This window comes from Numenius arquata, chromosome 8 (genome assembly GCF_964106895.1).
Source record: "Numenius arquata chromosome 8, bNumArq3.hap1.1, whole genome shotgun sequence".
In the NCBI taxonomy this organism is placed as follows: Eukaryota; Metazoa; Chordata; class Aves; order Charadriiformes; family Scolopacidae; genus Numenius; species Numenius arquata.
This window is the reverse complement of record NC_133583.1, coordinates 42,684,045-42,711,716: the sequence shown is the minus strand read 5'-3', so window position 1 is coordinate 42,711,716 and position 27,672 is coordinate 42,684,045. Positions and strand designations below refer to the sequence as shown.

The 27,672-nt window shown below is 41.6% G+C and overlaps 1 protein-coding gene across 2 annotated transcripts; it reads right to left on the bottom strand.

The window, feature by feature from the left end:
- Positions 1-963: 963 nt before the first annotated feature.
- CNN3 (calponin 3) lies at positions 964-27,297 on the bottom strand. Of its 2 annotated transcripts, XM_074151501.1 has the most exons (7): positions 27,111-27,297; positions 6,156-6,277; positions 5,643-5,709; positions 4,168-4,305; positions 3,536-3,652; positions 2,641-2,787; positions 964-2,081 (listed from the first exon to the last, which is right to left on the bottom strand). In XM_074151501.1, the coding sequence occupies exons 1-7, from the start codon at positions 27,165-27,167 to the stop codon at positions 1,734-1,736; spliced, it is 996 nt and encodes a 331-aa protein (XP_074007602.1). In that variant the 5' UTR covers positions 27,168-27,297; the 3' UTR covers positions 964-1,733. The 2 variants fall into 2 exon arrangements, with proteins under 2 accessions (XP_074007602.1, XP_074007603.1); XM_074151502.1 differs by lacking the exon at positions 4,168-4,305 and having other exon boundaries at positions 970-2,081; positions 27,111-27,167.
- Between the last annotated feature and the right edge of the window lie 375 nt (positions 27,298-27,672).

The window sequence follows — 27,672 nt, the reverse complement described above, 5'->3', positions numbered from 1 at the left end:
GGGGGAAAATAATATAGTTCAGGAAAAGTAGGTCTTAACAGACCTCTTGGTAATAATTCTCCTGCCTCAGATGTAGGGCCTGGACCAGTGACTTCCAGAGATCCTTTCAAATCTAAATTCTGTGAAATAAATAAGCTTAAGATTTATTCAACAAATAGGTCAGTTAAAAGTCAGATCACCACATCCCACCCAATGACAATGGAAACTAATGGAGCAAAGCACAAACAATTTCTAGTCTTGAAGGAAGAATCCTTTACAAGTCCAGAACTTGCAAGTATGAAACATTTTATATGTTAATAAATTTAATCTGCACTAAATGCTTTTAAAATACCATTTTATTTATTTTTTTTTTTTAAAGTAGGATCAGCAACAGTGGGCCCCCATTGATAGCATGCTCTTTTTTTCTCCTGTTAAAAACAGCCCAGGTAAATTATTACAGCCTGTCTGCACTCCATGGTGAGGAAGAAAGCATTTTCCATTTAGGAATAAAGCTCTGCTATCGGTAACTAAAGAACCCGGATTGCAGACTGGCAGGCACAAAGATTGGCATATCTCTTTACATGCTCTAAAGCAAGGGTGTTTTGAGTCCTCGGAGTGATGGAATGAAGGCTGTAGGCTGAAGGAGAGGCAGCGTTAAATATGTGCAGCTCACTTGCCTTGAGAAAAGGGCGGGGATTTAGCGAACAGCTCAGGATCTCTGGTCATAACCTCACAGTCACATAGAGGGGAAGTGAGCTCGGCTGTAAAGGAGCTACATTCCTTTCCTGTTAAGTCACTGTCACTTGCTCCCTGGAGATTCTTACAAGGTTGTTAGATTAAATCCCACAGAAAAGAAAGTACCCGAACTGCAAGTGACAGCCGTTCTACATTACCCTTAACACAGGCAAAGGTGATTCTGATTTGGCAATAATTTGTGGCATTTAATCTTTAAGAATGGTAGCACAACAAATGAGACGGGATCTTCTACATACCTTTAAGAAAAAATATTTATTTATAAAAATACACTGGGATCAGTTTGAGAAGTGTGGCAATAAATACAGTTCAAGGAAGAAAAAGCATTTCTACATGGATATATTATGGCACAATAAAAGGTAAATGCACCATCAATCATGGGACTTCTGTTGGCTCAAGACTTTGTACAAGCTCCCTTTTTAGTAAGACAAGACAACTATTTCTAAGTTTGGTCAGTGTTGATAATGGAATGAATACACAATCACAAATGCACACTTAATGTCTAATGCAAGACTTACCATTAGCAAACAATACCTTAGAAACATAGTAATGATATTTAAATCACTAATGTGATGTCTTGGATTTAATTGGCAAAGACCACATTTAACATTAAGTATGAAATTTCTCATCTGGAAAACAGAAAAGTTGTAAATATGTAAAATGAAGGCTTAATGTGGTATGTAAATACCTACTTAAGTAGAGATTGTGAAAATGCATAGCTCCTTATTAGACAACCTGGCTGTACAAGAGCACTCCCCCTTTCACAGTATTCCTTTTACTTCATATGCAGTTATTGTTTATGCTGTAGTCTACAACTGTTACAGCACTAAAGGCAACTAGACAGGGAAAGGGCAGAGAAAGGAAAAAGGAATGTATGTAAGGCAATATTTCTTTAGGTACATTAAGCATAGTGTGTAGGAAAGACAGGTAACGATTCCACAAGGCTAGTTTCGTTCTTACTGAATAAAATAATGGACTAATACTGAACTTTTGATGCAAAGCTAATAATCAATGCCCTGGTCACTGTACTGACCATGGTAATCTCTTTGATAGTCATCTTGGTACTCTCCGTGATAGTCATCTGGGTATTCTGCCTGATAATCGCTATCGCTGATTTCTGACCCATTAGTTCCTGTTCCTTGGCTGCCGTTATGAATGACAGGTTCTGTTGGCGCAGCACAGTACTTGGGGTCGTACACTTGTCGTCCGAGCCCATACACACTCATTCCCTTCTGTGAAGCTACTTTGTTGGTACCCATTTGTAATGAAATAGTTGAGTTATCCACAGGTTGTAATATGTGCTTCTGATCGTAGATGTCTCTCCTGGTACCTGGTGCCAGCATACCAGCCTAATAAAACAGGATTGTAGAGGTTCAGTAAGAAGGTCAAGAGCTGCGATTACTAGATTTACGATTACAATTAGTACACCTTACTGGAAGTGCTAGAAGATAGCAATTAAACTATAACAACACGTAGCAGCATGTGTTCACTAGTAGGTAAGTCACAGAAGAAAGTCCTTGCAGAAAGGTCCAGTTTACTTCCCTCTTTGAAGAGACTATACTAAGTGCTCAGGCTGAGGTAGCACCCAGGAAGCAATTTCTTTTTTGCCTCTGCCTAGTTAGTACTTGAAACGAAGGTACCGTTTCCTTCTGGTAAAACACACCCAGTCGGAAATTCTAGAAGCACCAGGTCATTTTTATGCCTTAAGATACTCAGCACAGAACACACTGGATGGTGATAAATTTAAGCTCTTCAGTTACGGCATAAAAGCACAGCTGAAATGCACCCCTCCCACTGCTGCCAGTTACACTCTGCTACTGCCCACAGCTCAGACTCCCCAGTCCCACTGGGCTCCCTCAGGCTGAGAGTTGGCTCTGCTCTACAAGTGTCACACGTGGTCCCGCTTACCTGACTGGCTCCTTTGTTAGTGCCCATCTGTAGGCTAATTGTTGTCTGGTCAAATGGCTTATCGGTTTGCATTTTTGGATCGTAGAGGTGTCTTCTAGTTCCATAAGCAGTCATGCCTGCCTGACTGGCACACTTGTTGGTGCCCATCTTTATTGGGGGAAGGAAGAGGAGGACAGAAAAAGTGATTTTTATGTGTACAGCAAGCTCAGTCTGAGGAAAAAAATATGATTGATAACTGTGATGGCTGACGGAAAAAGTAATTACAGTGCATGCTTTCCTCATGTAGCTTGACCACTACCTGTAATAAATTACCCTTTCTCCATACTGAGCATCAAAAGGAAAAATAAAGGCAACTGTCATCCAGAAGCATTTCAGTGACTGGCATTTGCCCAACTGTATGTGCTCAGAATGCATGTGCACATCAAAATGTAATACTTTACTTTTACTCTGGACAGTAATGATTCAATTACACTGCCACAACTTCTCTACCACAAGAATTTTAAGATTTTATGCCACTTATTTTGGGTTTTATGACCATTAAGGAAAGTGAAGAGAAAAAAAGCTTTTACCATACAAGGAACTTTAGCTATCCAAAGACTTCTACTTTAAAACCACTTTAGGGGACAGAAATGATACTGCTAATATTAGCTGTTCCTTTCCTCCTTATCACTCTTATTGCAGATTTAGAGCAAACAGAAGAACCTTCCAGATAGTCACCTGAACTTAGAAAGCCAATCAACTGCTTTCAAGAATTAAAACCTCATACCTCCTTCCATGATAAGAATATATTGTAATTCTGCAGCTGTTTTTGCACAAACAATGTATCAGTTAATCAAAACAAGAAGGTTGTTCTCAAATATAACAGATTAACTGCAACCTTGAATTTCATACTTACCTGCAGGCCAATTACACTCTGACCAGCTTTTAGTTTTCCTGCATCAAAACTTCGTGCTTGTTTCTCCGCATATTTGACACCAATATCAATTGTAGTATGAAAACCTTTGGTTTTTGCCTATTTAGGGAGAGGGAAAATAGAGTATTCAGTGTTTAAAGCATATTTTCTGCTACTGGAACACTGGCTTTATGGCCCTGGTCCTGGGCTCTCAAGTGATGCCACGAACTGGTTTCTCTCTTACAAGAAACTCTCTGTGTCAGGGGTGAGAGAAGGTAACGGCTCCCCGAGCCGTTTGAAGGTGGCACTCCAGAGGCACCCGAGTATCTTGTCAGAAAGATATTCTGTGGGGATTAGTGGTCTCCTGTGAGCCTCCCCAGTTCTGTGTATGCACACGCAGCTCCAGAGCAATGACATCTGCAGCCAGGAATCCTAACTCTGAACTCCAAGCTTTCCCTGGAGGCACGTGGTAGGACACAGCCCTCCAAAGTGCAACCTCTGCAGTATCTCAGACTCACAGTAGTATCTACCCCCTCTGACAGGCTGTTTGCTGTTTTCCACATTTACATGAGTAGTAGGGGTGCAGCTGGACTGGCATGTGGATTTGTGCCAATTCCAGGGGTACAAATACTTACCAGACCTGCTAGCGCAACTAGAGTAGTCTGTACTTGAGTCATATTTCCATTTTCAAAAAGATCGTTTGCTTCAAAAATATCATGTGGCTTCATGCCGTAGACTTGGATGGCTTTGATAAAATTCCCAATGTTCTCCAGCTAAACAGAAACAAAAAGGCCAGTTTTCTACTCAGTGTTTCAATTCAGAAACTAAGTTTCTTAGTGTTGGTTTGTTTGTTTTGCTTGTTTTACACAAGCTATTTGCCTTGTGCGAACTGGACAAAACAGCTGGCATGGTTGAGAGTGACTTGTAGAAAGTTTGAGATTATTTTTCATTAGTTTTAATATTGATTTCAGAAGCCAATCTAAGGGTTTATCTAGCCTGGCACCTCTCCATCAGTGAGTATCATATACTTTGTTAGAGAGGGCTTCGATGACAAAACTGCTTCAATGTCCCTTCCAGGATGCTAATCTAAAACCTGCTTCAAATTGGAAAATTTGACATAGTGTCCATGCTAGTTGACTTCAGCAATTGATAATTTTGAGTAAAATAAAAACATAACTATGTGGATAGTAAGAACATTTAACTTGGTTTGAAGCTCACCTCATGGGACAAATTCAACTACTTTTTTGGGATATATTAGCACTTTTTATCACTGTGCACTGTAGAAACTGGAATGCAAGATGGACCACAAGGAGTAAGGACTGAATCTCATCTTTCCTTCTGAAGTCTTAAGGGGTATTAAGACTTTTTTAAAAAATAAAAATCCTTCACTGTATTTAGAAGTGTTTAATGCCAATAAAACCAACAGGCTGACACAGCAGTATTAAGCTAGACCCAGCAATAGTAAAGGCAGTCAACTCTAACCAGCAACCCTGTTCTAAATGCACATTGCCTTTGACAGTCCCTTGTGGGGGGAAGTGCTAGATAGAGCACTCACAAGAAATCAAATCTGGATATACTGAAATAAAATACATTCTGTAGTTTGCACCATATTGTTTTCTGAGTTCTGTTACACAACCATTGCTTCTGAGACTGTTCAGGTCCTTGCCCTCCCCATCCTCTCCAGCTGCTTTCTCAGGAGGACACTTCATAGAGTGATGTTCATGTACAGGCAAGCTGTTGACCTAACACCTCGCAGCACTGCCTGGATGGAAAACTCCAGTTGTAATTTAATAAAAAAGCTAACACCTTTTTAAATGTGGGAACAGGCCTTGTTATAGGGCTCTATGTTCTTCTTCCATCTGAAATTTCACCTAACACGCTACTAAATACGTACACTCAACTGCCATTTATGAGCCATCTCAGCTATAGTTGCTTTCTGTTCAATGCCATTCACTATCCTCAACTGTTGTGTATGTACCATATACAAAACTTGGTGCTATTAGGATTTAAGGTGTACCATATTCACAGCAAATTTTGTTAATACAGAGCAAAAGAACTGTTTGGGGGTTGGAGGGGTTAGAGGTGTAGTTTTGGGGTTTTTTTGTTTTACCTGGTGCCAATTTAGTTTTGATTGATTAATTTTCTTCACTGATCCTGGCTGCAGCTTATTTATAAGCCTGGGGAGGTGAAAAAAAGGGAAATGCTTAAACAATAAATCTCATCCTTATACCATCTGTGCAGGCATTATATAATATTTTTACTCATGCTTTATTAGTTGCATTAGTTTCATCAAAATGGTTAATTTTTTGGTTTATACAGAGTGCCTAGCTCAGATTTCAGGTCTAACAAGTCTAACAGACCATAAGAATTTTTGTGTGCCACTTGATTATTATAGAAAAGTGTTTCATCATTAAATTTTGAAATACTTAGAAATCTTTGCTGAAATATAAAGGAGATTTAAGTTTTCATTCTTTTCCACAGTTTCAAAGAAGCTGTCTCCCACCCTACTGTCAGGTGTCTTGACTATTGTTGATGCGTTTGAAGGGGAGTCTTCAGAAAGTCCCTCCTTAGTTGCTCAAAAGTGGAAAACTGCTAAAAATAAGGTTACTTAATAAATGCTTACTCGCATAAAATTATGCCATCTTTTAATCCCAGTTGAAAGTTTGCACCAATGCTCATCCCTGTAACCTCTTCTATCCAGTTACGCAGATCTTCTTCTATCTGGGGGTCATATTTCAGGGCAATCTGTAACACAAAAGCAGTTATAAAGTTACTTCATAAGAGAAAACTGCAACTCTTCTTCCCCCTCCCCCCCCCCCCAATCCATTCAAAGAGTATGCTATACCATTTATCCAGTAATTTTATTGCTGGATTTTAAACTGTATTTTAAATATCAGAGTACAGATGTAAGCCTTCTATCCCTTTTACTGTAATGTTTACGGCTTTAATAAATGTTCATTCACAAACGGTGCTTTGAAGCACTTAACAGTTCTTTCTACTGTAGAATTGCTGGAGCGTGTGGATAGTCTTTTGACAGCTACAGAAGAATGATGACTTTTTTGAAAAAAACAAAACAAAAATATATTCTACCGAAGCTGTACTTCGGGAGGAAGTAAAAAAGTGAAATTGTGTGTTATGAACACAAGAATTCTGAATTTCCATGCCATCAGTACTACTGCTCAGATGCAGATTTCTACATCGGAAGTTTTATATAATAGATTTGAAGTTATTCAGACAAAGATTATGGTGGGTTTGCTTTTTTAAAGCTAATTATGATTAATGGAGATGACTTAATAAGTTTTTCCCTTGTTGCTACAACATTAAGAGTTATCTTGCTGGGAATTCTGGGGGTTGTGTGTGTGGCTTTTTTAAACTTAAGCTTTAGTATGCCTGCTATTGCTCTTTTCTTTGGTCTTGCTGGAAGACTCTGATGGAACAAACTGTGATCTCATGTCTTAATTGCAAAGAGAGAAAACCTGCAATGGTCTTTGAAGTTAAAGGCATCAAACAGAGGCACAGATTTGTTAGCAAAGTAACTTGAAAACTCCTTTTCCAGATGTTCAGATTTCACTACTCAGTGTGTCAGTTTACACTTCAGTCATTGGAAATCAATCTATGTGAATGGAATGGTTAAAAACATCAATGATGCTGGCAGCTAACGGGGTCCATGTTCCACTCTCTGCCCTTTGTTCCCCTCCCCCAAAGAGACTGAAAAGCAGCTCAAACTTCCTTCAGCCTAAACCTGCTACTTGTGCAGTACTTCCCAGGATTGGCGAGGTGAAGAAAAGGGATTATATCATTGGAAGCATTGCTACTTTGTCTGCAAAAAAAAAACCCCAAGTTATCTGAGCACAAGATTTTATGGCATAAATAACCCCCACTAGCATGGAGGTTGGCAACGCTTTTCCACCTTTATTAGAAGTTGTCCTGCATGGGTCTGAGCAAGACAGGGAAGGAGGGAGCTACCGTGAGAAACCTGACAGCCAAGCACAGAATGTATTTGCAGAAATTCTAACTCATGGAAAATCAGCTCTGCTACCTTCAGTTGCTTACAAATTCCTAACAAGAAACTCATGTAAAGCCATTCACATTCAGATCAAAATGTAAATTTCAGACTTTTTACATATAATTTCAGACTTTAGCCCAGTAAGGCCAGGTATTAGCAGCTATTTATACTGCAGAAGATTATAATTATAGCCTATCTGAATTACTTGGATAGAGGCAATTGCTACATTTTGGCTAGCGTTAGTAATCCCCAACTCCACACTGACCAAACTAAAAATTACAGTATTCTGTTCTCTATTTTTCTTCTAAAGGGAATGGAAAATTCCTGTATCTCTGGCTTTACTTCAAAAACTTGTCTGAGTAATACTTATTTTCCTTGGACTATTTGTAATAGTGGTGCTGTGGTGCCTTAGTTACAGATCAGGGTAATGGACTAACCCGTTCCCTTATTCAGATCTTGATTAAGGTGTAAAATACAGTGCAGTATTCTGCACAAGATGACAAGTACTACCTCTGTGCTTAGGCCAAAGATGGTCTAAAATAATTAAGATACCCCTTTTCTCATTGAAGAAAAAAGGAAGAAAGCTCAGGTAACAATGCCCAGTGTGGGGAAAATGTCATGCTTTTTTTTTTTTTAATCACATCTTTTGGATATTAGATAGCTAAGATGAGAAGCAGACTAGAAAAGCTAGCTAAAGTTCACACCTTCGTAGAGGAAGCCACTGTGTTTTTGTCCCTTGGGTGACAGGTAGTCCTCTGGCACCTTCCTTAAGTTTAGCACCAGAAGCAGCAGCACAACCACATCCTTCATTTATAGTGACGGTAACGGTAGTAAAGAGTGGGTAGCCCCTTTTTTTAGGGGCTACCAGAAAGGTTAGTGTCTTGAAAATGGTGTATGAAGGAGCTGGTTATCATCTTTTTCCTTCCTAACCTAGTGATTAGCTTACAAACTACTTTTTATGGCTGTTTTTATTTCCTATGGAAACAAGGCTTACATGATCACAACCTTAATTTGTCTCCCCAGTAACACTTGGCAGAACTCAACTAGCTTGCTCAAACTTATATCCAAGACTGCTGCTCATCTATAAGTGAGTCAGTTATTATTTTGTGTGGAAGTAACTATCTGTGCAAAGGAGAAAGATCCCAAAACATCCCCAAAGGACTGAAACACAGCATCATACTCTTCTTACACGTTAGAGAACCTACAGAGATCTTACAAAAGTGATCTCACCCACAAAATCTTAAGTTATGATTAGATGAGACACACAGTAGATAACATATATCTGTACACCAGTTCAAAAGAAGAAATTGAATTTGTAGAAAGGCCAAAACTTGGTATGTTCTGATATTCCAGTTAGAAGACAACAGACAATTTGGGCTGGTTATTTGCATGTTGATAGTTCATACTACGTTAAAAATCACAGTTCTAATGTGCATGTAGGTACAGAGAAGGGTTTGAGGTAATCTCTTCCACAATCCTTTAGTTAGTTAGAAATGTAAAGAACTTTGATTTCTGAAGATTCAGGCAATTTCTGTTTTGGTGTAGCTTAAAGACAATGCTAAGACATAGTTTAGTCATCCTGCAGTTGGAATTGTCTGAAATACAACTGGAATAGTCTTTTCACAACTTCATTTATTTTTAAACACTGGTAATCACTTGGTTTTTTTAAAAGAGGAAATTAAGTCTGTGATCATGCCACCAAGAGACACATTTTGAAGATCACTCTACCTCCTCCCTCCCCATATTAAGAAAAAAAAAAAAAAAAAGAGAGAGAGAGAGTAAATATGGAAGCCAGTAAAGAGAACCTTAAAGACTTCTGCAAGTGTGGCTATTTCCATCTCTCTTGGCAAGTGTATAGAGGAAAAAAATGGCAAAAATTTTCCTCATTTAATACTAAGTGCATTCCATATGTGAGATTACCACTGAGCTAAATATTAAATTGCTGCCCCCATTGCTTGGGAACTTAGAAATAGTCAGATGGAATTTTATCACTTCTGAAAAATATTTACTTTATGTTGGAGTACTTTACCATGTGTTCAAATCTTGAGTTTTTCAAGGGGTTTTAAATTGTCTTGGGGTATCACTACAGTGCTTATCTAGAGATAGGAAATAAAAAATGCTTATACACATGAGGAAACTTGTCTTATTGCCACCAAAAGCATTATTATTAAATCTGCTAGTTTTTGGAATTGTCTTCACTGCTGTACAATTTGACTTAAATATGGTAAAGTTTTTATTCTGACTTTTGAACTGGTGGGAAACTAGGTTACAAAAAGTGAAGAATGGTGATAGTTTCTTTGAAAATTATACTCAATCTACCTGAAAAGCTAGAGACATGGAAACTGTAGAATCTGGCTGTACACATGACAAGAAGGGGTGAAACAGGGAGAGTGACAGGTCATGTACTACCAGAAGCGAGGCAGCCTTATGCTCACTCTGAATCCTTATAGCTCTTTTACTCCCGATGGCACAACCAGGAGTTACGCAACACCAAGTGAGGGAATACTTCATATTTTCCACATGTCCATCAGAGCTGTTCCAGTTTTCCTTTGATTGCTATCTACGAGGGAAAGCTGGAAGCTTTGATATAAACGAAAAAAACTTTATGGCTTTTTCCATTACTATAATCAAGATGCCAACATTTGATCCTTTTCAAGTACTGAACTTTCACGGAAGATACTTAAATCTTACAAGTCCACAGCAAAAGAAAATATTGTCTACTAAAGATGCTAAGTAGCTAAGCAGCTTCATTCAAAGTAGACATCATCAGTGCCATGAAAGCAAGCTGCAGTTGTAGAACACTGGAGAAAAAATTCAATTGTAGCAATGGATATAAAGATTTTATAAAAGTTTAAAATGAGATAGCGGGAAGCCAACTGTTAATTTCTTTACTATGTTCTGACAAATCGCGAAAGATACATAAAGTTGTAAATGCTACTCTTTTTGATGATGCTTCAGAGATACAGATTTAATAGTTAGAAACATCTTTGAAAGGAAACTAATGTTTGTACAAGTGGTCAAAATTATAGGTGATCTAAGGTTGTGGGAGGAAAAGAGTAGGTGTTACTTGTCTATTACAAGCTGACATACATACATTTATGCCAATGTATGCCTCAGGCTAGAATCCTTAGGTTAAACCTGATTCCTCTGGCAACTTCACACCCGATTCTCTCATCTTGTTCTGTTCAGGTAGAACTTTCCTGTCTAGGCCTCTTACAGTGTAAAAACCCTCCCTCTATCTGTAGTACAAGAACAGCAATCATCACTGTTTTTATCAAGTGTATGGCTTCCTGGAAACAAATGAAGTTATGCTGGCCAGCTTTAACGATCTGTCTGTGTCCCTTGAAGTTTCTCAGTGTGCCTGTAGCATGTTAAGGTTGAGTGATGATGTTAACCAGTATTTCACACCGTAAATGATATCATATGGACTTTCAATTGTTCTTTCATACTAATCTTTTCCAAATTACACAGTACACACTGTACACTAAGGGCTACATATATGCCAAATCTCCAGTTTAAGAGTTCAACTGACTATATTGCTGCTACTCTGGAAAAATACTGTAACAGTACCTCAAGAAAGAGTTTAAGCGCGCTACATGGCTTTTTACAAGTCACTGGGTCTAACAAACAGAAAACTTAGCAAGTTAAAAAGCAGGTAAAAAAGACAAAACTTTTAAAGTTACCCATCATGTCACAACAGCTCACACCTCTTCTGATTAAACTTTTGACTAAAGCTTCAGGCTTTATGCCCCACAGCAGTGGTCAAACCTTTAATGTGCAGCACACTAAATTTAAAGTACTAGCAAGCACTTGAAGAAACTCCTCTCTGGTCAAAAGTTTTAATACTAAAAGCATGTGCTTGTCAGAGTGAACAACTCTATCACAGCAACTGTGTCTGTCAACAAACCCCAAGATCTATATACACATAAAAGTGCAGCAAAGTAGGTTGTATGTCACTGTTTTCCAAGGTAAATAAAGTATAGGGCCATGTACAGCAAGAGAAATAGCCAGCACTTTATTCCAAGATAGTATATGTAGAGGTTACACAGATACTTTTCCACCAAAGTGAACAGAAAAGTAAATAAAGCCCTAAGCTTTAGATGTTAATATTCTTCATAGGGAGCAATTTGCTGTGCCCCATATCCTTGCATAAAGTGACACAAAATTACTAATTTTTCAGTCAGAATCAGAATCAGAATCGTAGTGGTTGGAAGGGACCTCAGAGATCATCGAGTCCAACCAACAGTAAAAAAACAAAACAAAACAAAACAAAACAAAACAAAAACAAACAAAAAAAAAAACCAAAAAGAAAACCACCACAAACAAAACCACCACCCACCACCTGAACACACAACAACAACAACCAAACCAAAAACCATCACCCACCCACACAGCACCCCACTACAAACCAGTAATCTTGGACACTAGAGCATGCCCTGAAGAACCATGTCTACACGTTTCTTAAATACCTCCAGGGATGGTGACTCCACCACCTCCCTGGGCAGCCCATTCCAATGCCTGATAACCCTTTCAGTAAAGAAATGTTTCCTAATATCCAACCTGAACTTCCCCTGGCGCAACTTGAAGCCATTACCCCTTGTCCTATCATCTGTGACTTGGGAGAAGAGACCGACCCCCATCTCTCTACAGCCTCCTTTCAGGTACTTGTACAGAAAAGTACAAGTCAGAAAGTCAGAAAGTATCAAGTCACAGTCAGATCAAGTATCAAGAAAGCTTACTGAATTTCTAACAAGTCTGGGACCATATTCATCTTGTACTGAATTCAATTCAGGTCTAGCTAGGGGTTTTAATATTGATTTTACTTTTACATATTTAGGTCATAAACTACTGAAAATAAAGACAACTAAAGGAAACCTCCAGCTTTTAAGACCTAAAGTTGTACAGTTTAAATTTTCAGCAGCAATTTGTTCCTGTATCAACTTTTCAATTTTTATTAATTCGGAACTGAGTGCAACTGAATTTTTATGGTTTCAGCAGTGCCTACAAGCATCCTTTGTATTGAAGTAAGTACTACCCTCAGAGGCGATTTGCCTTGCAGAGGCCAAAGATAGTGATGCTGATACTTCTTTATTGTTTGCTTGGCATTAGTTTGCAATAAGATCTTTCTCCTCCCCTTTTTAAGGCTTTATAATGGTATGGGGAAAGATGAAAACATAATTATCTCCTGGTATAAAGGCAGAAGCTCTTGGAAGCTCTTACTCCTCAAAAGTGGGAGTGAGGCAGGCTACATGGCCTATCCCAAATTATTCTCCAGAATTCCAGCTACTGCTACCTGAGCTGCCCCGTTCTGTTCATCACCTGCTGTTACAGAACACTGTTCTGAATTTCACATCTAAAATTTACACAGCAAAACAACTGGGACAAAAAAGTGTTAAGAGCTTACTGGTTATGCAAATGACCAAGAAAAGGGCACAGAACAGTAAGCATTCTTCTCATAAGCAGGAAGAATGGGGTTTTTTTAGATTTTAAATTTTTTTTTTAAATTATACAACTGAGTTAAAACTTTCTGGTTAACATTTTATGGTGTAAATAGATTACTGTACATATCTAACCTTCAGTTTCAGAGGTGAGGGACAGTATTCTTCTGCAGAACAGTTCTAGCTGTCTGCCAGCAGTGGTTATTTAGTCATAGAATAAATACATAGCATACCCTTTAAGTTGAGACAGAGAACCTAAGAGAGTGGGGAAAATACAAAGTTTTGATTTTAACTGAAAGTGGGTGAGAAGAGGTGGTGAGAGGGTACCAAGGTTATTATCAAGTGGAACTTCTTGCCATTTGAGCTACCAACCCAATGACCTTTTATCATAAGGGTAAATTAAAATTCCCTGTCAATTTCACGTCGGACTGCAAGAGCAAATGTCAGAGGAGGGATATTTGTGCACGAGAAACCCAAAGGTACGGAGAATGTAAAAATCCAGATGAAAAACAAGGGGAAACGTACTTCAAAAACTGAAAGCCACCATTAAGTAAGCCCTGGCATTTGAACATGTATTTTTTTCTGTCATTATGGACTGTTGTACAGAAAAGCAGAGAACACAATGTGTTAACACTACTACTGAAAGATCTCACTATATCCCACTAGGTTACTTAGCACAAAAATCTTTCAGCTGTATCCATTTTGCTTAAATACTCCACAGTATTTTTTTTTTTTTTTTTAACATGTAGCATAATTGATAACTTGCCAACATCTCACTGTTTTCTCTGTAAACCAAAATTTAGGCTACAATCTTTAAAGGAGGGATGAATAAGCAATAATCCAAAATTCCCAGAACTCCTCCCATAGGCACCAGTTTAAACTCTGTGAAGTAAGAACAAGCCATGCCTCAAAGTTTCCAAGTCATCTTACAAGACACCTGTAGTGATGCAGGGCGCCTGTTGCCAGATCAGCAGGCTGGAAGAACTAAGTGTTCTACACCCTGGCTGTCCAGTGTGATTTCGGGACAGCTCGCAAACTGTTCAAGAAGCGAACGCTACCACCCCTTCCCTCAGAGGGCACTAACGGCTGGGATGAGCGCCTGCCCTCGGGCTGAATACTGGCTCCCCCTCATCCTCTGCAGCTGCAACGCTGCTGCTCAGTCAAATCTGTTCTCACAGTTTTTCTCCCATTTCTTGTTCTTATCGCATCTTGCCACACTCAGAGTTTTCTAGCTTGTAATTCCAGTTCTCCTTAGTCATCAGCTTTCAACTGTAGCACCTTCTGGTCCTGCCATCACACTTTATACTTCTTGATAACAAGTTCCTTTACACTATATCTTTAATCTGTATATTGCTGAACAGTTTGAATTCCTTCACAGAAGATGGTTTCAGTAATATTCACTACGTATTCTTTGAAGTCATTGCTGTTTTCATTTTAAAAAGCACTGGGGTATGAAGTTTCTTCTCAGCTGAGACAGTGTTGATCCAGCCTGAATCACAAAAGCCTGATATTCCCCGAGGAGAACAGATTCTCCTTGCTTTGAAACCCGCTCCCAGTACGGCTGGCTTGAGCTCTGATACGACACAGCAAACCTGGGCAGGCTCTAACACCGCTAGCAGTGATGGCTTCTGAACCACCACGCTGAAAATACTGGTAACCTCCTGTACTGACAGACTTCACTGATACCTACTTGCTCTTGTTTTATTGGGGGTAGGGGGAGTTAGGAAAAAAAAAAAAAAAAAAAAAATCTTAACAGAACAATCTGGTGCATAAACAGCATAAAACCCCTAGTTTTCCTAGTATTAAGCCAGGAAGTGTCTCCTGAGATGACTTCTTCTGTAACTCTGGTGGAACAGTAGTTCTCAAAGGCTAGACTGAGCCTGCAAGTAGGAACAGTAACATCAATGATTGTTTTATTTTTTTTAGAGTACTTTTTTAATCTATTGTTACTTCAGCAATCTGGGAAATTATATATTCTTTCAAGTTTACTTATCTTTCTCCCAGAATAGAATAGCTTTTAAAGGATGTCATGTTACAAGCACATTGTCTTGTGACTCTGTAGCCCTTCCCCAAGGCCCAAATGTCTTGACAAGTCTTCCAACTTCACCTTCTAAAAAGGATGACAAAATCTGATTAGTCGGAGTCTTTCTTCACACCTTTTTTCTTTTCTTCAAACCCTCTTCACTTACCAACAGCAGAGGAATTGTGTTTTACAGCAGCAAGGGGCTAATTAATAACTCAAACATACCTTTCAAAAAAGTTAGCTAAAGAAAACTGAAGTTTGTCAATGCAAGTTTTGCTAAATGTTACTCAAAATTCACATTCCCCTCTGCCTCTCCAGCGAAGCCACAGTCCGAGCTGCATTTTCTCTGTACCTTTTTTCAAAGGTAAACCTCAAGAGTCTGCTGCTTTCACACGACTTTTGCCTCCACCCAACAAGCTCAAGACACTTGACAGCTCAACTCCTGCTTGGGATCCCAGGCAAAGGCTTGACTGAAAAATGAACCAGACGACATGGCAGGTCCCAAGGTAATGGGCATTTCCCAGTTAATAGTGCCCAGTATCTCCCACCAATTGCTCTGATCACGTTTGGTGACCTGTCAGCCTGCTCCAATTTAATTCCATGAACTCACATTAGCTGAACAGGCTAACTGAGGTGTCTATGATAAATATTCATAAGGAAAATACAGATTTTTCTCTTTCTTACCATCACTTCATCCCTACCACAAAATGAGTCAATCTGTTTTCTGTAATTTAGGTGAAAGACGTGATTTCTTGAGAAGTTCCTTAGCTTCTACTAGATAGCAAAATCTGCCTAGATTTATCTTTCATACAGGTAGTAGATCAAAATCTCTGAATTCACACATAGCACATCTTTCTGGTTGAGGTAATTTTCCCTATATCCAGCTTTTCATCAGAGGCACAAGAAAAGCAGATTTCACACCCCAACCTTTGGAGTATCTTGCCTACCAGCTGCTTCATACTATTGTTTTGCTTTACCCCCACCGAAAAAAAAATTGGAAGAATGAATTCAGCACAAAGAATGAAACATAATAATCTGCTTCTGCTGCCCCTTGCGCTCCAAGTAGGAAGGACAGTCAAACTCCTAAGTAAGAGGTTCTGGTTAAGCACCCTGTAGTAAGTTCCAAACCAGCATTTTTCAGCAATTAAGCACGAGCAGAAAGAACAGTTAGCACTGCTAAGGGTGGGCAGTGGGTGACTCATACACTGTAACCAAAACTCTGGATACCGCAACATAAATTGTAGTCTTGTTATGCTGCACACCTGAATTCACTGTAAATTTGAAATACGCAAGCAGCATGAGGTGTGGGCAATGCTGTGTTACAAGTGATGTGTGAGAGAGGTCCCAACCCTAAAGTATTTAAGGTTCCATTATTCTTCCACAGAACAAAATGCCTGGATGCCCTGACTGAACTCTTAACTTCATTAGTTATGTTTTGTTCCAATTCTTTTCCATTGATTCAAAGACCAGTACTTTATCTCTGATATTTAATCTCACAGCTTTTTTGTTTGTTTGTTTTTTATTAAAACCTGCTAGATTATTTCAAATAGAAGTACCTTTCCATATCACAAACATTTTCATACCATCATTTATTAATGATAAAGGATGCCATCAAGACAGACCATAGTAAAAAGGCAATAGTCTTTATTTTCTTAGAAAATTACTTATACTTTTTACTTTTATTGGGGCATGATTAATACAATGACGTCAGCAAGGTAAGGGGACAGCTTCATGTAAAAATAAGCAAAGAACATTGAGTCTTAGAACACTAGGTATGCACATGAATCACGTATACTTCATTGACTTAACACTGTACTGACTTTCAGATACGATACGTAACGAGACTTCAAATTGATCCCATGCAGAGTTATGAAATTAACCAAAGCAGCGGCAGCTCAGGCTGGTCAGGCAGTGGGAATCTCCACAGGAGCTGCAGTTCAGGTCCCGTTCCAGCCCATCCTTCTGCTTGTTGTGCGCCAGCCTTGGCTCCGACTCGTGCTCTGTCCATGCTCCGCGCAGGCGGGAAATGTTCTGGTGGGGCCCGCGTTAGCAGCGAGGCAAGAGCTGGCTTTCACCACGAATGTTTGACTATAACCTAATCCCTTCCCCAATTCATGTGTCTGTTATGCCTTATCTTTTGCTGGGAAGATTTCTAGCATTTAGTCAATTGATTAGGGACATAAAAATACTTTTCAATTAAATTACTCTTATCCAAACAAAACCAGGAATACCAAGATAATGCTCTCTGTCTATAAATAGGAGGCTGTAGCAGTGGAAATATCAACAGGAAAGCAATATAACAGGAGAGCCTTCTCAGCAGGAAAGCAAAGTAAGGTTTTTATAGTAGTAACGTCCGGTTTTACTCTGGGAAGAGCCATGGTCCAAACACATAAAGCAGGGTAGGAAGATTTGTTTAGAATCCATCTATAATTCAGGCAGGTAGGACTTGCAGCAGATCAGATCCCACCTTCATGAAAGCATTTCAGAACAGCAAAAAAGTGCAGAAATATGTTGGTTTTGCCTAAATCTAGGAAAAGACCCGGTGTTCAGTTCCTGCAGGGTGTATGCGCAAGCCACGTACAGTTTCACTTTCCCATACCTCTTAAGGATTAATTACCCTGTAACCCAAAGGATGTCTGCCTAAATAAAGTCCTCAAGAAAAATCCTGTTTAGACCCCAGAAGCCCAGGTCAAGACTTGGAAGGGAAGCAGCAAAGGCACCAAACGGTTAAAGTCCAGTTTCCAGGAGCCAGTGAGGATCAGTGAGCAGAACAAGTTCAGACTCCCAAGGCTTAAAGCACACTTGGCTCAGGCGCTGGGGCCGGGTACGGCAGTTTGGTGAGAGTCCAAACAGGGCACTGGACCATAGCTGTGACAGCAGCAGCACTTCATGCCTCGCTGTAATGGTCTTCTCTTACTGCCAGCTCCTCCAGTGTGACCAACGCCTTTAAATCCTTGTAATTTATACAATTCTGGATGTATCTGCTTCAGGTAAGAGACGGTTTTATATAAACAACAAGAAGTCTAATTATGTCTCCCCTCCTAATATCTACTAAACTCCACACTGGTTTAAGGAGGCAGGAAAAAAAAAGGGAAAAAAAAGAAAAAAAAAAAAAGAGGGAAAAAAAAAAAGGATTTGTTTAGGGGGTTTTTTGTTTGCTTTTAAAAAAAGAAAAAAAACCCCAAACATAGAACCACCCACCTGAAGGAAGTCAAAACTGTTTTCAAGAAAAACACTGTAATTCAATCCCACTAAATAGAAGCAACAACATAAGTTACTCTGAGGCATTTCTGCAAAACCAAAAATATTTACCCAAAAGAGAGCATTTGCTGCTGAGCATAGCTATACAACTTAACAGTTGTTTAGAATCAGATACTTACAAAAAGCATTTTTAAGCAAAAGAGTCCCTCTTAAAGAAAAAAGAAGGATTTTCACATGATCTCACTTAGAAAAAATCTGTTTCAAATTGCCCTACGTGTCCTGGCCTCAAGCCTGTTTTTACTGAAGGCCTTTCCTGTACAGTTCCATAGGGAATGGGAATCTCTACAAAGTTTGCCTTAAAAGGATGTGTCAGATGCACAGCGTACGGTGTTATGTAGCTACAGAAGCTAACAATTCTGAGTACAAAGAAGTTTCTATCCTTTATTCTCCAAGGCAAATTATAAATTATTCACAGGCAAGAAAAAGTTCTAAATTAATGTTCTCACAAAAAAAGGTGAGAAAAAAATTACTAATGTACCATTATCCCATAATAATGCATGCATGCATCCATCTTTAAAGGGTATTGACTCAGCAACAGGAATATAATAGGTATTTTTCTCTAAATTATAAACTAAGTCTAACTCTGAAACCACACAAAAAGCACATTCATTTGTACATTTTAAACAAGCAAGCATTACTGTAATGCAAATTAAACCTCCTATTTTCTATGACTACCAATCCTATTTAATTGTCATGACTCCATCAAACTATTTCCTTTCTTCAGAGGTGTCCCTGCCATAGGAGGTAACACTGTGAGCTGGCATGTAAAGGATGCAAGACCTGATGCTTACCCCACACTAACCTTAAACATTAACCTCACCAAGTTTTATGTTTTTCTATCACCAGTAAAAATTTTACTAAAAGTTTTTAAATCCACCAGAAATGAGGTAATTATAATACACTTCATAGATTCACAGAAAGTGCTTTAAATTTGGAAGTGCAGACACAGTGTGCTTCCTAAGGTTAAACATAAAAGTTTACAGCAAACATCCTCACTCTTAACGCACTCGGGCACTGTGCTTTGCTGGCGGCAGCACTGATGGGTTCTATCTGTGCTGTCCCCATGCACAGACAGGAGTGCCCTGGCCTGGTGCTCCACCTCTGCTTTGATGTTTGCGAGGCAGCGGTAGCTGATCCTGGCCACGCCATGCCATTCATCACCTTCCTCCCAGAAAAAATGGTGTAAGCTGAGAGACAGAACTGGAAATTACATCCCTCGCGCAGGGCTTAACACAGGGCAGCGACACATGTCTCACAGCTCAGGAACGGCTGTGTGCCGTTCCAAGAGACAGTTCCGAGACACATGAGGACTCCAAAAGGCAACTGTCAACTTGGCAACGACATGTCAAGGTTTACTGAGGATTTAAACCATTGAGAAAAATAAATTAACTCCTGTAGTCAGTGGTTTACAGCAAAACTGTCAGATGTCACTACAGTAGCCACTTTCACAGGTTTGTTTCACCTCACCTACTCGGGGGCTACCGACCAGTGAAACTGGACGTAGGGGATGTCTACCTACTGGGGTTGTGCAAGGGCTCCCCAAGGCAGGTCTTCGTGTTCGTGGGCTTGGGAAAGTGTGCAGAATGGGCAGTGCTTGGGTGACAAACACAGGAGGCTTTAAGCAGATGGCAGCGGTGCTAACATCCAAGTTGCTGGCAAGGGAAGTTATTTCCATGGCAAATTACTTGCTTCTGCTTATCATAAAAAGAGATGTATCATAGGTATGAACTGTCAACTCAACACTACACAGGTTTCATGACCATCAGTCTGTACCGGTTATTAGGTCTGCTTATTACTGCCGTAGTATTAATGCTTCTATTGAAGTAGCCACAGAACTGGAAACCTGTACCTGATACGTGCTCAAGAGAGCAGACCTGTCCTGAGACAGTAACAGTGAAAGAGGAAAATGGATTAGACACATCAAGATAGACGGAACAGAGACACTGAGGTAGACAGTAAAGGATGAAGATGAATAGAGACACTGCAGTTAAGATTCTCCACTGCTGGAATACCTTCCTCCTTTAAAAAAATTCTAACCAAAATATATAGCTATTGATTAGGACTACTGCATTAATACCGCTTCTCAATCAGTATGAGAACTCTTCACACATGGGATCTTACACTAAGAGAATACAAATTAATAGGTTACTGCACCTTAATAAAGCTAGTCTTTCACTAGGTTTCTTTTAAAAAAACCAAAAAATCCTCTGCAGAATTCCCAGCAAAAGACTAAACTCATGTTTTGGGAATTAAGGTGGCAAATATGTTCTCAGAAGTGTAAGAGGCTTCTGCCCAGAAAAGGAATGCTGCGTGATTCAGAAGTGGAGGGAAGCATGCAGCAGGACCATTTTCTAGGAAGTGGTGCTGAAACCAAGCTACTGAAATTTAATATAGTCAGTCAAGGTAAAACTAAGTGTAAGAAAAAATTAACCAGCAGGGATATTGTAAATAAATTTGAGAATGCCTCATCATGTGGTTGCTGACACATTAAAAAAAGCCTCATAAGACTAACTGACAAAATGTAAGTTTTCGTTGTTTATATTACTAATGTGTTTTAAGTGATACATGTAGTTATTGTGCCAAACATTGATTAACGATAAGGTTAGCCATGGAATTAATCCACTGTCATATTTATGTTTTGTGGACAGTTTCGTGCTTCACTCAGTGATCAAAACTGTACCAGTAAGTACTATTCTCTTATGTTGAATGCATTCTGTGTGTCTGGTTGGTAGATTTCTTGACTAAACCTATAGCAGAAGTTTTTACTCAGCATTTCATTCATCTCTGTGTATTACAATTATAAAGGAGGTTTGGGAACAGCTATTAAAAAAATAAGATGCTTGAAAATTAACACACTGAGAGATTTCTGGAAGACAATAAATACAAAAGACAAAGTTATGAACTGCAGATCTGTTACTAAAGCCTGGATCCAGCTGGAAAAAATTTCACAGTTCTTTGGAAAAAATACAGAAATTGGGCACAAAGAGAAAAGTTTCATTGCTACGCACATTGAAACTGATATTTAGCTAGCAAATGTTAACTTCAAGAGCTATGATCAGCTATCAGAAACCATGAACTAATTGGACCAAACTGAAGTTCAGTGCTTGATCTTGCAAAATCCTTCTGCTATTTCCTCTGAAATTCCCTTTATAATATTTCTGACAGCACCAAAATGTTGGATTTTTGACTTATTCTCCATGCAACAGAAAATTTGTAGCATGGAAAAGGTCATGCAGGCTGATTTAATTTTAAACTAGACACCTGAATTTAATTCAAAATTTGTAAATTAAAGATATTGCTTCTTTAAATGCTATATAGACATCTGTGTACAAGAGAATGGGAACGCAGAGATCCTATACTGTCAGTCAAGGACAATAAGAAGGGCTTCTTCAAGTACATCAGCAGTAAAAGGAACACTAAGGAAAATGTGGGCCTGCTGCTGAATGAGGTGGGTGCCCTAGTGACAGAAGATGCAGAGAAGGTGGAGCTACTGAATACCGCCTTTGCTTCAGTCTTGTCTTTTAAGGCCACCCCTCAGAAATCCCAGACCTTGGAGAAAAGAGAGAGTCTGGAGTAAGGAAGACCCTCCCTCAATCACAGACAACTGGGTTAGAGATCATTTAAGCAAACCTGATACCCACAAATCCCTGATGGGATGCACCTGTGAGTGCTGAGGGAACTGGCAGATGTTATTGGGAAGCCGCTCTCCATCATCTTTGAAAAGTCATGGAGAACAGGAGAAGTGCCCGAGGACTGGAGGAAAGCCAATGTCATGCCAGTCTTCAAGGAGGGCAAGAAGGAGGATCCCAGAAACTACAGGCCAGTCAGCCCCACCTCCATCCCTTGAAACGTTATGGAACAGCCCATTCTGGATGTCATCTCTAAGCATGTAGAAGAAAAAAGGGTCATTGGGAGTGGTCAACATGGATTCACCAAGGGGAAATCATGCTTGACCAATCTGATAGCCTTCTACAATAGAATGACTAGCTGGGTGGATGAGGGGAGAGCAGTGGATGTTGTCTACCTTGACTTCAGCAAGGCTTTTGACACTGTCTCCCATAACATCCTCACAGGTAATCTTAGGAGGCGTGCGTTGGATGAGTGGACTGTGAGCTGAACTGAGAAGCGGCTGAGTGGCAGAGCTCAAAGGGTTGATCAGTGGCGCAGAGTCCAGTTACAGGCCTGTAACTAGCAGTGTTTCCCATGGGACAGTACTGGGTCTGGTCTTGTTCAATACATTCATCAAACACCTGGATGAGGGGACAGAGTGTGCTCTCAGCAGGTTTGCTGATGATACAAAACTGGGAGTGGCTGACACACCAGAAGGCTGTGCTGCCATTCAGTGAGACCTCAAAAGGCTAGAGACTTGGGCCATGAGGAACCTGATGAACTTCAACAAGGGCAAGTATAGGGTCCTGCACCTGGGGAGGAATAACCCCATACTTCGGTACAGGTTAGGGGTTGACCTGCTGGAAAGCAGTTCTGCAGAGACGGACCTTGGAGTCCTGGTGGACAACAAGCTGACCTGGAGCCAGCAATGTGTCCTTGTGGCCAAGATGGCCAATGGTCTCCTGGGGTGCATTGAAAAGACCGTGGCCAGCAGGTCAAGGGAGGTCATCCTCCCCCTCTACTCTGCCCTGGTGAGGCCATATCTGGAGTACTGTGTCCAGTTCTGGGCCTCCCATTTCAAGAAGGACAGGGAACTACTGGAAACGTTCCAGCAGAAGGCTACGAAGATGATCAGTGGACAAGAGCTTCTCTCTTATGGGGAAAGGCTGAGAGACCTGGGTCTGAGTAGCCAGGAAAAGAGAAGACTGAGAGAGAATCTTATCAATGCTTATAAATACCTAAAGGGCAGGTGTCAAGCAGATGGGGTCAGGCTCCACGGGTCATCCGCCTGGATGAGTTCCTGTGTAAACTGCTCTAGGTGAACCTGTTTTGGCAGGGGGGTTGGATTAGGTCATCTCTGAAGGTCCCTTCCAATCCCTACAAGTCTGTGATTCTGTGATTATCAGAGAATATATCCACCAGTGCTCTCAAAACTTAAGTTTTCATTGCCTTTATAACAGTCCATCTATAGGCAGTGAAAACGTCATCTAGCTATTAAATCACTAATTATAAAACCTGAAAGTTAATGATTTGAATCTGGTTCCCAGTTAAAAATATTCATAAAAGAGTAATTTCTTGAGAAAGCAATTAAATCTGTTTATTTGCCTGTAGCAAGTGAAATACAGTACAAGAATTTTCTCCTCAGCAGTTTCAGGAGGGACACAGTAACCATACCTGGGACTGGTTAGTATTATTCACCACAGACTTCAATTCTTTGTCATTAATCTGTACTTGCCCTCGAGAAGGGAAGCAGGAAGTACCACTGCCCTCCTGCGCACTTGCAAAATTATCTCTAATGCTTGACCTTCCAGGGTGGCAGCTGCAGGGACAAACTAACTCGCCTCAGTTACTCCACTGTCTCTAAAAGTTTGGAAAATGGTACTGACCAGTGCTTCCCAACAGAGGGATGGCTTGGAAGGAAGGTTCAGAGACTAAAGTCAAGGCATGGGATAGCCAAACACTACGCAAAGTTTATACAGACCATATTTCTGCCCATCCTTGCTTTCACATGGAGATGAAACTGGCAGTGGATCAAAAATAAGGGGAGAGAGAAGATAAATGCCTGCCCAATGCAAATACCATTTCCATGGGAAGGGTGGAGTCACTAGGAAGCAGCTGACTGAACTGGAACCTCTCCTTCTGCCTGGCGTTCCTGTTTGCTCCACACCTTATGCAGCAAGACGAAGGAGCGGAAGCTTCTGGTAATTTCTTGCCTACCTCAGTTGTAAATCAGAGACAAATATAACATTAGTTTGTAGCTTTGTCTAATTGCATCACCATCTCAAGCTATGCTAACCTCACATACTGCAGAAACTCTCCTATTGCTTAATAAGAAAATTTACTGCCTGCAGAAGATACTATCCATTTCAATCAGCTTAAATGGCTCCTCACCGAATATTTGTTTTGGATCAAGTATCTTCTGTGATCTCAAGTAAACAGGGAATCAGCTTCAAAGGGATTAGACTAGTTTGACTACCTACACATTTCTCATGCAGACAAGTTTCCTTACAGCTGGGAACCAGTACACAAATTCCATCCTTTCTTTGTAGGAATGAGGAAAAGAGATCCGTAACAGAGACCAGACACCTTATCGGTGTGAACTAAGGTAAGGAGCAAAACAAGAGAAAGGTGGAGCTTCAGAAGGATTAAAAAAAAAAAAAAAAAAAAAGGGAGGAAAGAAAGAAAGAAAAAACCCTAAACACCAAACTAAACAAAGTTTTTAAATTAGAGATGGAATCTTGAACATCAATTAAACAAAATCCTTGTAAAGCATCAGGACATGTTATATTCATCTATTCAAATACCATAGCAAACAAAAGGTCTCTCTGAATGCTAATACAATGCCAAATGAGAAAATAAAGAATAAAAAGCAAAACCAAGAGACTCTTCTTCCCAGCACAGCTGGGCCCTCAGGCAGCACAGCTATCAACACATCTGTTTTCTGCAGAAAAACACTGCTTGGGGATTAGCACTGAAAATTTCAAACAAGCGTATCTGACATTCACCATCATTCAAGCAGGGAGGTACCACAGCTACTTACAAACATTACACCACCACCGCATTAAAAAAAAATAATAAAATAAAACAATAGTTTGCACAAAGGTCAGTGTTTTGGAAAGCGTGACTAAGATCAGTACCAAAAAATGATCCACCAAGAGTTGGAATCTAGATGTTGTTCTTCAAATCTGGATGAGACAGAAAGATCTGGAAAAAAGAATTTCTGATCTTTACAGAGACATTATTCTCTGATCCTCTAGAATTATACAGAGAAACAGAAATGTGTCTAATACACAGACCCATGCATGATACTAGACTGGAGGTACGCAAGGTATCTATCTATAACATAATTGCTTACAGTAAGAGCAAAGGTCTCAAAGTTCAAGGCTGCACCTTTTGCTGGAGTTTTTGCTGTCGGTTGGGTTTTTTGTTTGCTTGTTTTTTTTAAAGGCAATGAGTTCATTTGCCGCTGGCATATTTAAATAATTTTTTTATGGCACTGTTGCATTGACATTTCCAAGGACTGCAGCAGACGCCTGCATAAAAGTAAAATGAAGCTGCCACAGAACACCCACCCCTCTGCAGTATTTGCATTGAAGAAAGCCGAGAAAGTGAGTGAAATAACAGACACTCAGCAAGATAAAGTAGAAGGCCCTTGGCATAAAGGCGTGAAATAGACCAGTTTCAAACCCTCTGTTAATGCTGGAGCTTGGAACAGTTCCTCTCAGGAGGCCCTAAGGAAGCTCAGGACAATAAGAAACTGAAAGAACAAAGAACTTCTTCCCATCTTGTCCCCATAAAGGGATCACTGCTAAGCCTGCACAATTCTGTCAGTATTTTTTAAAGTACAAGAGCATTGACCTTCTCCCCAATTGAGATGCAATAATCCACAACATATGCTTTATTGTCTTTGCTTAGATTGTAACAGTGTAAATAAATCACTAAGTTTAGATGTCGGAAGCAATCACTATGGAAGACATTTGGTTACATGATGTCATCAAACTTTGCAGCAGAAGCCCACAACCAACCTGAAAAAGCCAATAAAGGGAGGAAAAGAAAAAAAAAGTAGTGTATTTTGTAAAGTTTCCAACTGTTAACTTAGGCTCTCTGCATAAATTACAATGTTTAAAGTGAGCTACTTTTCTCCCTCCTCCCCTCTCTACTCAGCCACAAGTAAAACAGGATTTGAGGATTTGCTGAAGCCTGAAACCAAGCATGTGTGTGAAAAAAAACAGTTACTAAATACCACGTTTAGAATTTAAGCCTGTGAATAAAGACACAGGGCACCACCTTATCCCTACTTGTTTACCGGCATAATTTTTATGGCAAAGGCTCTTTCCTCTCCGCAGGTAATTGTTCGCTGCCCGTGTAACAGGACACTAACATAAGCACTTTTTGTGACACAGAACACGAGGAAAAAAAAAAAAAAAAAAAATCACAGGCAGGTCAGTAAAAGCAGGCTCAGTAAAACAACGCACAAAAGGCGCACGCCTCGCCGGCAGCGAAGCCGCGGCCGCTGTCAGCGGTCACCTTTTTTTTCTTTTGACCGTTTTAAACCGAAGCAGCGGGCGCTGTGACAACCCGCTGTCGCGACGGCGGCCGCCCGGCGCTCTCCCTACCGGAGGCGCTAGCAGCGGGGAGGCGAAGCCCCGGGAAGGCCCCGCCGGGCCGGGCCGGGCCGAACCGGGGACCCCATAGCCCCCGCTTCCCCCGCGGCGCCTTTGTGTGCCCCCGCCGGGCGGGGCGGGGCGGGGCCGCGCAGACAATGCGCCGTCTGTGCGGGGGCTCGCGCCGATTGGCTGCGCGCCGCTCGTGCCCATGATGTCATGCGGCTGGAATGCGCGCCCGCGTCTCGTCCGCTCCGCTCGGCTGCGCGCTGCCCCGCCGGCACCGGCACTGCCCGCCCCGCCGTCCCGCTCCGTCCCAACCCGCGGCACCGGCTTGGGACGGCCGCGAGTCTCAGCGCCGCGCCCGCTCCGGTCCCGGCGGGAGGAGAAGGGGATGCGGGACGGGGGACGTGCCAGGGCTGCCGGCGCGGGCAGGTGCAGAGCGGGTCCGCCCGGCGCTGACAACGCTCCGGTCCCCGACGCGGCAGCGTGTTTCCCGTGCGGCGGCGGCCGCGGGGGGCAGCGCTGTCCCGGTGGGAGCATCCCGCCCGCGCCGCCGCCCACGGAAGCTTCGCATCACCGTCCCGTCCCGTCGCAGACAAAGCCCGCTCGGCCCCCGCGCTGCCGCCGCCCGTACCTTGTTCTTGACCTCGGCGGAGAGCCCGTAGGAGGGCCCCTTGTTGAAGTGGGTCATGTCGGCGGTCTCCCCGCTGCCTGATCGCGGGCGCTGGCGGCTCCGGGGCTGAGGCGAGAGTCCGCCCGCCGCCGCGGAAAGTTCTAGTCCCTCCCGCCCGGGCCGGCCCCACCGCCCGCCGAGCCGCCCGCGCGCCAATCGGGGAGGGGGCGCGCGGCGGCGGGGAGGGGCTCCCGGCCCCGCCCCTGACGGCCCCGCCCCGCCGGGCACCGCCCGAGGGGGGTCCGGGCCGGGGCGGGGAGCGGAGCCGAGAGGGGGAACGTCAGCGGGAAAGAATCCGCTGCCACCGAGGGCCGCCGCGGGGAAGCGCCGCCGGGAGCCGCCGCGGAATGCGCCGCCGCCGCGGATTCCTACCGCATGCGGCGCCCCCGCGGCGGGGATTGGCGGGGGGGGGAGGGGGGAAGAAGATGGGAGATGGGGCAGCGGCGGCTGGGGCACGGCGGAAAGCCCCGCCGGAAAGCCCCGCCGGATCGGGATGACAGCGTTGGCAAAGCAGCCACGGGTC